At 42.3% G+C, this 11,320-nt stretch overlaps 1 protein-coding gene across 3 annotated transcripts; it reads left to right on the top strand.

Annotated features, from left to right (window-relative positions):
* Window positions 1–6,850: 6,850 nt before the first annotated feature.
* rpl7l1 (ribosomal protein L7-like 1) lies at window positions 6,851–11,243 on the top strand. Of its 3 annotated transcripts, none has more exons than XM_029140957.3 (6): window positions 6,851–7,008; window positions 7,637–7,745; window positions 8,255–8,418; window positions 8,520–8,657; window positions 8,737–8,846; window positions 10,626–11,243. In XM_029140957.3, the coding sequence occupies exons 1-6, from the start codon at window positions 6,995–6,997 to the stop codon at window positions 10,832–10,834; spliced, it is 744 nt and encodes a 247-aa protein (XP_028996790.1). In that variant the 5' UTR covers window positions 6,851–6,994; the 3' UTR covers window positions 10,835–11,243. The 3 variants fall into 3 exon arrangements, with proteins under 3 accessions (XP_028996790.1, XP_028996789.1, XP_028996791.1); XM_029140956.1 differs by lacking the exon at window positions 6,851–7,008 and adding an exon at window positions 7,119–7,174; XM_029140958.2 differs by lacking the exon at window positions 6,851–7,008 and adding an exon at window positions 7,335–7,357.
* The last annotated feature ends 77 nt before the right edge of the window (window positions 11,244–11,320 follow it).

Here is an 11,320-nt window from a genome sequence, read left to right as displayed (position 1 = left end):
ACCACGTGGCTAATTCCGGAACTCCCGGAATTGCGTGGAACTGCGGCACGACACCAATTAGATCGTCCAATCGGTTAACACCGTACAGCCGGTCCCATGGAGCCGGCGAGGTGCACGCAGCCCCGATATGATCAAAAAACAGCCCCCAGAAGCGAGGGCTGATCTGCTCTGACGCAGCCGGAGCCATGGGGACACTCCGGTGCAAAACGAAACAAAACACAGAGCAGAAAAACAAAAGCACGAATACAAGACACAGACAAGCTAACACAGACTAACCCTTAGCTGGCTAGCTAACCTAAACAAACACGAACTAAACACAAACTATGGGTCGGCTAGGATCTGGTTTGGCTGGTGTGTTCTGTTACGAACTCGCCCCGTCGGTTCCAAACCGGCGGGGTTTGACAGGGAACCTACTAACTCCTCCCGTCGGTTCCGAACCGACGGGGCTTTGACGGAACCCTGGGGCAGGAGAGGGAAGACCCCAAATGCACGACCCAAACACAGTGTCTTACCAGTTAACATAAAGTGGTTTATTTAAACACAACAAAAACTCACTGCACCGCAGGACTCAGTTCAACACAAAGGAAGAACTAAAAATCACTGCATTGCAGGAAAACGATAAACAACCTAAACTCTATCTAAACTAAACGCTCCGTACACTGCGGGCAAAAATCCTAAACATGAACACAAGACATAACGCAAGACAACTAACACCTGAACAACAGCACTGTCAAACAGGCTAAACCAAACACGCTCCGTAACACGGTTTCACTAAACATAGAACATAAGACACTCACAAACCTTGCGTGGTGACAGGACATAAAAAGAAACCAGGGAACATCACTCCATGAACTCTCTTCTCTTGAAACGCAACTTGGTGTAACATCCAGCTACAACCTCGAGTACACACCAGCAATGTGTCGAACAAAAAACATCCCTTAAATACAAATCAAACAGGTGGGTCAACTAATCACCCAGGAAATTACATTATTTGACCAGTGCTCAGACACTGCTACACTTCCCACATATTGATGCTGTGTCGAGCAGGGGAGCTCAAGCTGGACATTACTAGTCTTTTAGTTGACCTGCGTTCTTACAAGATTAGGTTGACTTCTTTCTTGTTTTTGTAGCTACATGGGGATGAGGCAAAAGATGGTGGAACCATCTCCGTAAATCTACTGTAGCAACAGTTCTTTCCAACTGCTGTAAGATTTGTTAATGGTAAATAAATTAGTAAGAACAGAATTCTGGGAGGAAATTATTAAATGATCTCAGCCCCATTCGTCATATGTGTGATAAAAATGATCTTGTCATGTATAGGTCTGTCTTGGTCTGTGCATTTGGGTCCTACCTCATGGTTGTTTGTCTCCCTAGCCACTAAGTGCCTAGATAGTAAGCTTGGTTCATAGCAGTTTGCTGCAAAAGTAAAGTAGATCATGAGTTAGTGACTTTATAACAAGGTTCACAGTTGTGTTTTCTTTCTTTTTTCATCACTACTGCCTCTTTTTGTTTCGTAACATTATTGGTACAAAAACTGAGCTTTGTTTGTACATGGCTGCACTTTTATGTGTGCAATATAGTGATTATTTTAGATTAAGAGATGGTTTCACACAAAAATATGTAACAGAAAACTCTATAAAAATTTTACTCATTGATACTATATACTATAAATGAAAAATGCTGTATATCATTAGATATGTTTTAGGTGTTATGCCATCTCTGCCTCTCCCTATATTTTAACCAGTAGTAACAATTGAAATAAACATCATTAGAATTAGCATAGAATAAACAAGCTCCCTGTGACTGTCAGGCACTTGCAGCATCCGTTGACCCCCCCCCCATGCACTGTACTTCACAGGAAATGAGTGACAGAATGAGTGAACGACTGTGTGATACTGAAGGACAGTTAAAGGGCAATGACCTCCTACAGTGTTCTCCTGGTGTGAAATGTCTTCATTGTCAGAAAGTGTAAGCCTGAGCAACAAACTGAATCGAATGAGAAAAGGGAGGATTTGGAAATAAGAGGAAATGTGCCAATGTTTAGATTTAATTGAAAAACATATAGGCAGAAAGATACATAGATTCCAAGACTACACAAAAACAATCACCTACTTTATAGTGAAGTCAAATTACCCCACTACCTCTGTTTCAGCGATTCAGATAGATGAGGTCTCGCGAGGGGAAAAGATGGAGAGGACAAACAAAGACTGATATTGGGAAGGACAGCATGAGAGCAAGCAGCAGAACGAGACAGACACAGGAGCATGAGAGAGGGAAGCAGAGGAAGACTGAAAACAGCCAAGAGGCATGACAAGAGAGGAAGCGCTCAGCCAGAGCATATGCTGGGACCATCAGAATACACTCAGTACAATGCTGTGCATTACATTGTGACCCTAACCTTAATAAGAACAGGATGTTTCCAAAAACAAGAACACATTGTTCACTCACTGAATTACAAGTTCTGTATTTAAAGCAAGCAATGCAAGCAAGAGGTGGGAGGGATTACGGAAACATATGAACTTCCACAGCGAAGCTGCAGGATAATTAATTGATCCCAGCAGTTAGTCTAAGTCCTGCAGCAGTGTTTTCAGTTGGTGAACATTTTTTCCTCCCAAGCAGTGGTTTTAATTTACGTAGTATGTTCTACCTTTTTGCCTTGTTCATTAAATTATTTATAGTCTATGACCTGTGTGGGTCTTTGCATTTGGGTTCTTCGTTTGTGCAGTCCAGTCTGGCCATGTCTAAGATGAGTGGCCTAGTAATCAGTGTCCACTGAGTTTAGCCTTCCCCAGGGAGGCGTTAAGCCCAGTGAGGCCATTAGCTCTAAGTTGAACCAGGCCCAGTGTCTTCTGCGTTCAGTCCTCCCCAATGGGGGATTAGGAGTAGTTAGGCCGCTGGCTCTAAATTGAGCCGGGCCCGGAGTCTAGTGTTTTGAGGTTTCCCCAGTGAGGGATTTAGTTCTGCCCGGCCCGTTCTGACTTGGAGCAGGTCCGGTAAGGTTACATGGTCCTAGGGGCCTTGATGAGCTATACCACACAGTTGACGCCGGTGCCAGCACCTTTGCGCTCAGAGGCAGAAGCGCTGTCAGATGAGGGTCGGCAGCTCACCAACGCTGCACCCAAACCTCCGCCGCGACATCTGCTGTCGAAGATGTCGGGCGTGGAGGGGCAGCAGCTGTTCACTGCTGCGACGTCGCCCCATTTCGCTCACCGAGCTGCTGCGGAGCGCACCTACTCGGCCGGCACCATCCACCCTAACCCAACTGCCCTTTTGGATACAGCCACTTTCATTTTGTGGAGTTGTTTGAGAACTTATTGAATGTTACTTCTGGTTCTGTCTCTGGCTCCGGTTCTGGTGCCATTTCCTGTGTTTCGCGGTGGTCCAGGGAGAACCCCTTTTGTTCATGGTCGTTGTGATGGTTCATCGAAGACCATAAGGCTCATTGGGGCCATGCCACCAGACTTGTGGTTGCCTCCATGTCCTCCAGCTATTACGCTGGCTCTGCCCCTACCGGCGGCACCTGCCAGGGAGCTTGGCCCTTGTTCGTGGGTACATGAAGTATTGTTTGATTCCAAGTGGCTCCTGGGATGGACAAACTGGACATTGTTTGGACTACTTGTTTACCCTCTGCATTGGAGGCATTGTTTTTTGCCCACTGGCTGATGGATGGAACTTATTTACTGGCACCTACCATAAAGGTGGAGAGCTAAACCGTGGTGATTAACTTCATTGACACCCTTAGTTTGTTTGGTTTTTGTTTGGATTGTTTGTGTTCTAACTATGGAATGTATGGAAAAGAATAAAGACATATGCATCAGAGAGGTTGGGTGGTGGTCAGTCAGTGGTGCTCCTCGTGCACCCATGATTTTGGCGACCCCCCGAGATCGTGACTTTGTGCCCAGAATGTTGGCAGTCTGGAAGCCGGCCTTGAGGGGAGGGCTCTGTTATGACTCCGCTTCCATGCCAGCAGGGGGCAGCCTGGCTTCCCCTTTGGTTTTGTGTTCTTGGTCTGTCTTGTGATTTCCTGTAATTAATTTGATTTGGTTCACCTGTCTGTCTTGTATGTAAGCTCTCGGTTTTTGCACAGTCTTGATTGGTTTATTGTTTACTGTTACTTGGTTGTTACCCTGCCCATCGTGTTCTTGTGTCCAATGTTAAGGTTTGTCTCGTTCTGTTTGTGACTGTATGTTTCATTGGTAGCTTGTTTAGTGATCTGATTGTGGTTGATTTTTTTTCCTGCTCTGCAGTGTTTCTGGTTAACACGTTATCTATGTGTGTTAGTTCGGTGTTACTACCTTGCATGTTCAGCACCCTTAGTTTGTGTTTCCCTTTGTGTTCATTTAATCAATTATTAAACCGTTTTGTCAGTCCTGTCTGAAAATAACTGAAAGCAGCCTTTCAAAATAAAGGTATCCAGTGGAAGTAGAACTGCTGGCACTAAACTAGTTTACTGGTACGCAACTTCTGGTAAGTGTCTTGCTCATGGACACACCTGGTGCCAGAGGTGGGGGATGAAACCAGGGATGTTCTGCCTAGACTGTTATACCTGTTACCTGTTATAACAAAGCAATATATCTGGACTAATATGTATCACTGATGGTGTTGTAACAACTGGTAATTCAAATTATTCCACTGCCAGATGTGGCAAAGCACTTGAACAGGGAGAAACGAAGATTCCTTATAAGACTGGGGAACAGAATTGTCAACCATCACACTCTGTTGTATAATGAGAAGGCTGACATCTAGAAGCATAAGGAGAGTGAAAACTAGAGCGACAGAAACAGAGGGAGGAGGAGGATAAACTGGGTGAAAATGAAGAAATTATATGAAAAGTAAGATTTAAGAGAGGAGGGAATGAGTACAGGACAGCAGCTACAAAAACCAGGCAGTAGATCGACAGCTGTGCTGACTGGACTGATTGTTCTGTGAAATTAGCCAGTCTTCACAGAACCACTGTATGGAGGAGCACAGATAAGAAGAATGGTTGGTCTGGGATGGAAGAGAGGGCAGCATTGGGGGTGGTGTGAATTAGTGATTAGACTGAAACCATCAGTGTTACAAAAATGAATTAAAACAAAAAAGTAATCAAAAAAAAGACAGAGATGGAGAGAGGGGTGAAAAGAAAGTGGCCGCTAAATACAAAGAGACAGACTGACTCATTAACAAGACTTAGCCACTAGAGGCTGACAAACTGACCAGGCTCCTTTAAACATTATTCCAGCTCAACATGAAGACAGAGTCCGAGCAGACAGGACTAGGTGAGGACCCAAACGCACATCCCACAAGAATTACAAAATGAATGATTTAATAGAACAAGGAATCCAAACATGATGAGAGAGCCACGTCTGCCAGAACTTTCAATAAGCAAGGAGAGTATACTTTATTTTATACATCACCAAGAGGTGGATGGAGCCAATAAGAAGAAGCCATTCATTCATCATAACGCTTCCCTCACCCCTCTCTCAAGCCATTTGTCCTCTCAGTCCTGAATGTGAACTTCGTTATCAAACGAGTGGCCCTTTTCATTCAGGTGGAGGCACACCGCTGAAACTGGGCCTGATGTATTGTTCTGTTGGTGCTGAGCCATCCTTCTCTGTAGTGGCTGTTTGGTTTCTCCGATGTACAGCTCTGAGCACTCTTCACTGCATTGGACTGCAAAATCTATGTTGCTCTCCTTATGTTTTGGTGTCTCATACTTTGGGTGCACAAGTTTCTGTCTGAGTATATTATTGGGTTTCAAGTAAAGTTTCAGACAATCCTTTTCAGCTTTTCTGAAACACTGCTCATGTAAGGAATGACCAGGATCCTGGGTCTTAGGCGGTTCTGTCGCCCTTCTTCTGGACTATGTTGCTGATTTGTTGAAGGCCCATTCAGGGTAGCTGCAGGTCTTAAGGGCGATCTTTAGATGCCTGTCTTCTTTTTTCTTGGCCTCCAATGACATGTAGATGGTCAGGGTGAGGTAATTTCCTTTGGTTGATTGGTTGATTGACTTGATCTAATACTAAAATTACAAAATGCAAATACAGTTTTAACATAACATTCCAAGTTTACTTAAATAACAAATCCTACATATATTGTAGTACAACCATGTCACGATTATATATATGGCACAACAATGTTAGGATCGGCTGTCTATCTCTAAGATGCATCTGCAGACACAATATCAACAACTGCTACTGTATTCTTTATAAGAAGGTCAATATGTGCTAATGAGGACTATCACAAGATGGAGCTGTTCTCCATCAAATAAAAGGACTCCTGCAATATTAAAAAAGATTCAAGATTCAAAAAACTTTATTATACTCTCAGCTACAGCATGTAGGAGGTCCAGCTCCACCCCCAGAACAGAACCAGCCCTCCTGATCAGTTTGTTACTGTCCACTACATTCATGCTGCTGCCCCACAGACCACAGCCTAAAACACTGGACCCACAGACTCATAGAACATCCTCAGCATGGAGCTGCAGACATTGAAGGACCTGAGCCTCCGCAGGAAGTACATCCTGCTCTGAGCCTTCCTGTACATACGTATATACTGGGTATTACAAAAAAGGCATCAACGTCATAGTGTCAAAATACTTCTACTAGCTGTAGGATAAATTACTTTGCTTCAGTGAATATAAGTTTATTCAACTAATATTACCAAGAATAAGAATACTTTCATTAGTTCCACAGTGGGGAAACTGCATCTTACAACAAGGAGAGAGTTATTTTAGGTAGGTTAAGTATTGGGTACATTCATCTAATTAGGACATTACATTTGATGGGGAATTCTGTTGTGAGGTGGAGAGAGTGTGTTTGAAGCTGGAGGATCAGGGAGAGGTTTGAATGTACCGTATTATTACATGACACTGGTAAGGTAAGAGGTAATGGGGCGTAGAATACGATAGGTGGCGGTAGTGCACCACTAATGATGCAAACCACCGTGAAACTAAAGAAGAAGAAGAACCAACGAAGAAGGACGCCAACAAGCTAATGTGAAGGCGACGCTGACCATGGCTGAAGAGGAGTGAGTGTGAAAATAATTCTATCAAAGTACATCCGTTGATTATTTGTCCGTCTTTATTGTTGAACGCCTATTTTCAAAACTAGTGGTTTTATCAGTTCATTTAAGGCCACAATTTGTTTGCTTGAATGTACAGAAGTCGATTTATAGGAGGTTCTAATTTCACGAGGTTAATACTTCTGTTAACTGTGTTTTAGCCAAAGTCACAGTTAAACCGCGTCAGATGTAAACGGTAACGTGTGACTGTGGCATATTTGTAGCAGGCGGTTGTGTTTTACTGCATTCTGCTCAAACTATTTTCACGAAGTGACCATATGTTGCTGTTAGCTTAGCTCGAACAGTGTATGTTGCAGTTAAGTATATGACTTTATTAAGTAACTTAAACGAAGCCGGATTAAATTAAGATGACTAAAGTTACTGTGGCGATTAATTAACTGAGGCTAACATGGTCCAGAGCATGGTAATTTGAGATAAACATCGCTGCGCCCAAGGCATTTATAGACTTCATAATCAGATGCTAATTAAGTTGACAATTATGCAGCATGAGTCATATCCATTTTCATTCCACAGTTCTGTGATTTGTATGTGTGGTTTCTTAAAACCGTGGACTTGTGCATGTTGTCGTTATCAGATCTAAAAAGGTGATCAAACTAGTGCCAGAGTATCTGCTGAAGAAGAGGAAAGCCTACCAGGCAATCAAAGCTACACAAGCTAAACTAGCACTACTCGAGAAGAGAAAGGTAAGCGATGGTGATTATTAATCAATAAATGAATAATAAATACAACTCTAAATTTAATTGTATTTACAGTACCTATAAACAGATATCTCAGTGTAGAGAGAGTGAGAGAGCTTGGTTCCTGTGACTACCAATCATTGCCAGTGATCTGAACCATCCCAACTAGTAAGAACGTTTTTAGCCTGATTATTAAAAGTAGTGAGGGTGTCAGTTTCTCAAACCTGAACTGGAAGCTGGTTCCACAGGAGATGATCTTTGTAGCTTAAGGCTTTCTCTCCTATTCTGCATTTAAAGGGAATAGCTATATGTTAAAACCAAACGTTTCAATACAGGTGACACATGAAACATGATCAAATTGCACATTGATTTGTCACTGCTTGTGGTAAATTGAACCACTGATGCTATGATTGTAATTATGGAATAATCTAAAGGGACAAGTTAATGTCTAAAGCTAGGCTTAACCCCATGCTCTCACAATAATGCGTACTGTCTTGTGCATTTTTACATTTCAGGGATCCAAAGGACAACCGTTAAAGTTCAAACGTTTGGAAAGCTTCTTGAAACACAGCCACAGGAAGCATCGTGATGAAACTCGTATTAAGAGATCAGAGAAGAGACCTCCTCCACCTTTGCCCCCTGCTAAGAATAAGCTAGCCTTTGCTGTCCGCATCAGAGAGTAAGTGATGTTTTTAGATGGAGGCTGTAATGAATGATACTCTTTATCATTTCGATAAACATTCTAATCTTCTAATCTTAATTCTAATCTTTCCATGTTAGAATTAAAGGTGTCAGCCCCAAGGTGATGAAAATTATCCAGATGTTGAGGTTAAGGAAGATCTTTAGTGGGACTTTTGTGAAAATCAACAAGACCTCTGTGGCCATGATGAAAATAGTGGAACCTTACGTGGCCTGGGGGTGAGAAGCTTTGACTGTTATGCTTTAGTAATTTAACTTGTGTTGAGGTATTTAATAAAGTGCTTAATTTATCCAAAAGATTTCCGAACCTGAAGTCTGTTCGTGAGCTCATCCTGAAGCGAGGACAAACCAGAGTAGGCAGGAAAACGATTCCCCTCACAGACAATGCCTTCATTGAGGAGCACATGGGTGAGTATCTTCTGGTGTGCAGAAGCAAGATGTAGCAACAGCACAAGTGTCGGCCTTAATTTAGTTATGAAATTAGCTACTAATATATTAACAGGTATTTGGACCAACCACAGCCAAGGTGAGGAACAGAAGTATTTGCAAACACCTTGAAATTTTGCACAATCTCCCACTTAGAAAACATGGAGGGGTCTGGAATTCACATTGTAGGTGCATTCCCACTCTGAAAAACAGAATAAAAAAGTTTCAGGAAATCAAATTGTATGATTTTTAGTGCACTGCGGAACATAAGTATTTCAACACCTAAGAAACGGCAAGAATTCTGGCTCTCAAAGACCTATTACAGTGCCTTAAAGTCCACCGCTATTCCACTCATTAATCAAAATTATTAGCATCTGTCTGAGCTCTTTAAAGACTCCCGAGCACCCCACAGTCAGTCACCAACTACTACCATGGGCAAGACCAAAGAGCTGTCAAAAGACACCGCGACAAAATTGTGGACCTTCATAAACTGGAAAATCTCCATTGGACTGGGGCAAAATGTAAGATTTAACCTTGTGGGGTATCACTGATATTAAGAAAGGTGAAGAAACAGCCTAGAACCACAAGGGAGGAGCTGGTGAATGATATTAAGAGAGCTGGGACGCCAATTTCAAAGGTTACCGTCAGTAGAACACTACGCCCTCAGGGTTTCATAACATCCATGGCATGGAAGGTTCCCCTGCTCAAGTTATCATATGTCCAGGCCCATCTGAAGTTTGCCAAAGACCATCTAGATCAGGGATGTCAAATTGATACCGAAGAGGGCCACTGCCCTGCTGGTTTTCCAACTCTCCCTGTTGATTATCTAAATCAGGTGTGTCAGAGTTGAATACCAGCAGGACAGTAGCTCTCGAGGACCAGGTTTGGCCTAGCCAGTCTACAGACCACAATCCAATCGAACAACTCCGCGTTGCTCAGCAACAGCCCCGAAACCTGACTGATCCAAAGGATCAGGATCTGTTTGGAGGAGTGGGTCAAAATCCCTCTTTCAGTGTGGCCAAGAACAACAGGAAACATTTGACCTCTGTAATTGCAAACAAAGGTTTCTGTACCAAATATTAAAACTGATTTTCTCGGGTGTTTAAATGCTTGTGTTCAAAAAAGACAAAGAAATTCTTGAAAAATCATACAATCTGATTTCCTGAAATTTTCTTTTATCTTATCTCAGTGGGAATGCACCTACAAAGTGAATTTCAGACCCCTCCATAATTGTGAGAACTTGCAAAATCGCAGGGTGTTCGAATACTTCTGTTCCTCAATGTAGATGGCCGTTTGTGATCACCTCTTCTTATTGCCTGTTTTCTAAAATATGGTGTAATAAAACAATCTCTGACTTAGTTTGTGTCTCAAACACTTGAAGTTAAAGCAGTGACCAACATGTAGTGTATTCTGTAGTGACAGGTAATCAGAAAAGCTTTATTGCCAGGTTCTGTAGAGCGCACTTTACAGAGAGGAATTTGACTTGGTGTTGGCAGGTCGTGCATCTCAGCATAAGAAAAAGTACAAACAGTATAACATACAACATGACATGGTGACAGTACAGCATACAACGGGACATGGTGGTATTTGTGTCGACCTGCTTGCTTTTTTTCTCAAATTTATTGATTCAATCATTGTACATTATCTCCAGATACAATAAATTTTTTTGTTGTCAAGCTTTATACTTGGATTCCTGGAACATTTTCATAGGGAGGTGTATGAGATCATGTTCTATTTTTTTATTTTTTTTCTGTTCCTCAGGTAAACATGGTATCATCTGTTTAGAAGACTTGATCCACGAGGTCTACTCTGTTGGTAAAGCTTTCAGGGCTGCCAACAACTTCCTGTTGCCTTTCAAGCTGTCTGTGGCTCGTCATGCTGTCAGGGACAAGTTGGGGCTCCTGAAGGACCTAGGAAGCCCTGGATTTCGTGACACAGACATTAACTCTATCATCAGACAACTGAACTGAGGAGAACAGACATTTGGCAGCAAGTTCAGTGATTTACCCCTGGGAGCAAATAACAGCGACAAAGGAAAAATGCATTTTTTTTTCATAGACTCATGGTTCTATGCTTTTTTTTTATCCATAAATGTATTCATCAAAATGACACCTGCCTTTTACTATGGACTAATGTGATGCAGTCAGTTGTAAATAGGATTCCTGTTAGAGAAATGGCTCTGTACTTATTTGATGACAGTAGTTGTGGATGATATATATGCAGGAGTTAAAGTTGTGCTGTCTAACGATGGCTGTTAAACTTTTTTATTACTATAAAAAGATCTCATTACATTATAGTAACTGCAGTGTTGAGAGATTGTAGGAATGTAAGGACACCCAATGCTGGTTTTCAACAAAATTAAATGGTTCTTTGATCTTGTCAAGGACACTGTTGCACATCAATAAGGACAGTGGGTTAAATCGGTCTGCGCAGCCTCATCATCCCCCCTGTGGTTT

This window comes from Betta splendens, chromosome 24 (genome assembly GCF_900634795.4).
Source record: "Betta splendens chromosome 24, fBetSpl5.4, whole genome shotgun sequence".
NCBI lineage: Eukaryota > Metazoa > Chordata > Actinopteri > Anabantiformes > Osphronemidae > Betta > Betta splendens.
The sequence above is the reverse complement of the archived record's forward strand: the minus strand, read 5'-3'. Positions and strand labels throughout refer to the sequence as shown.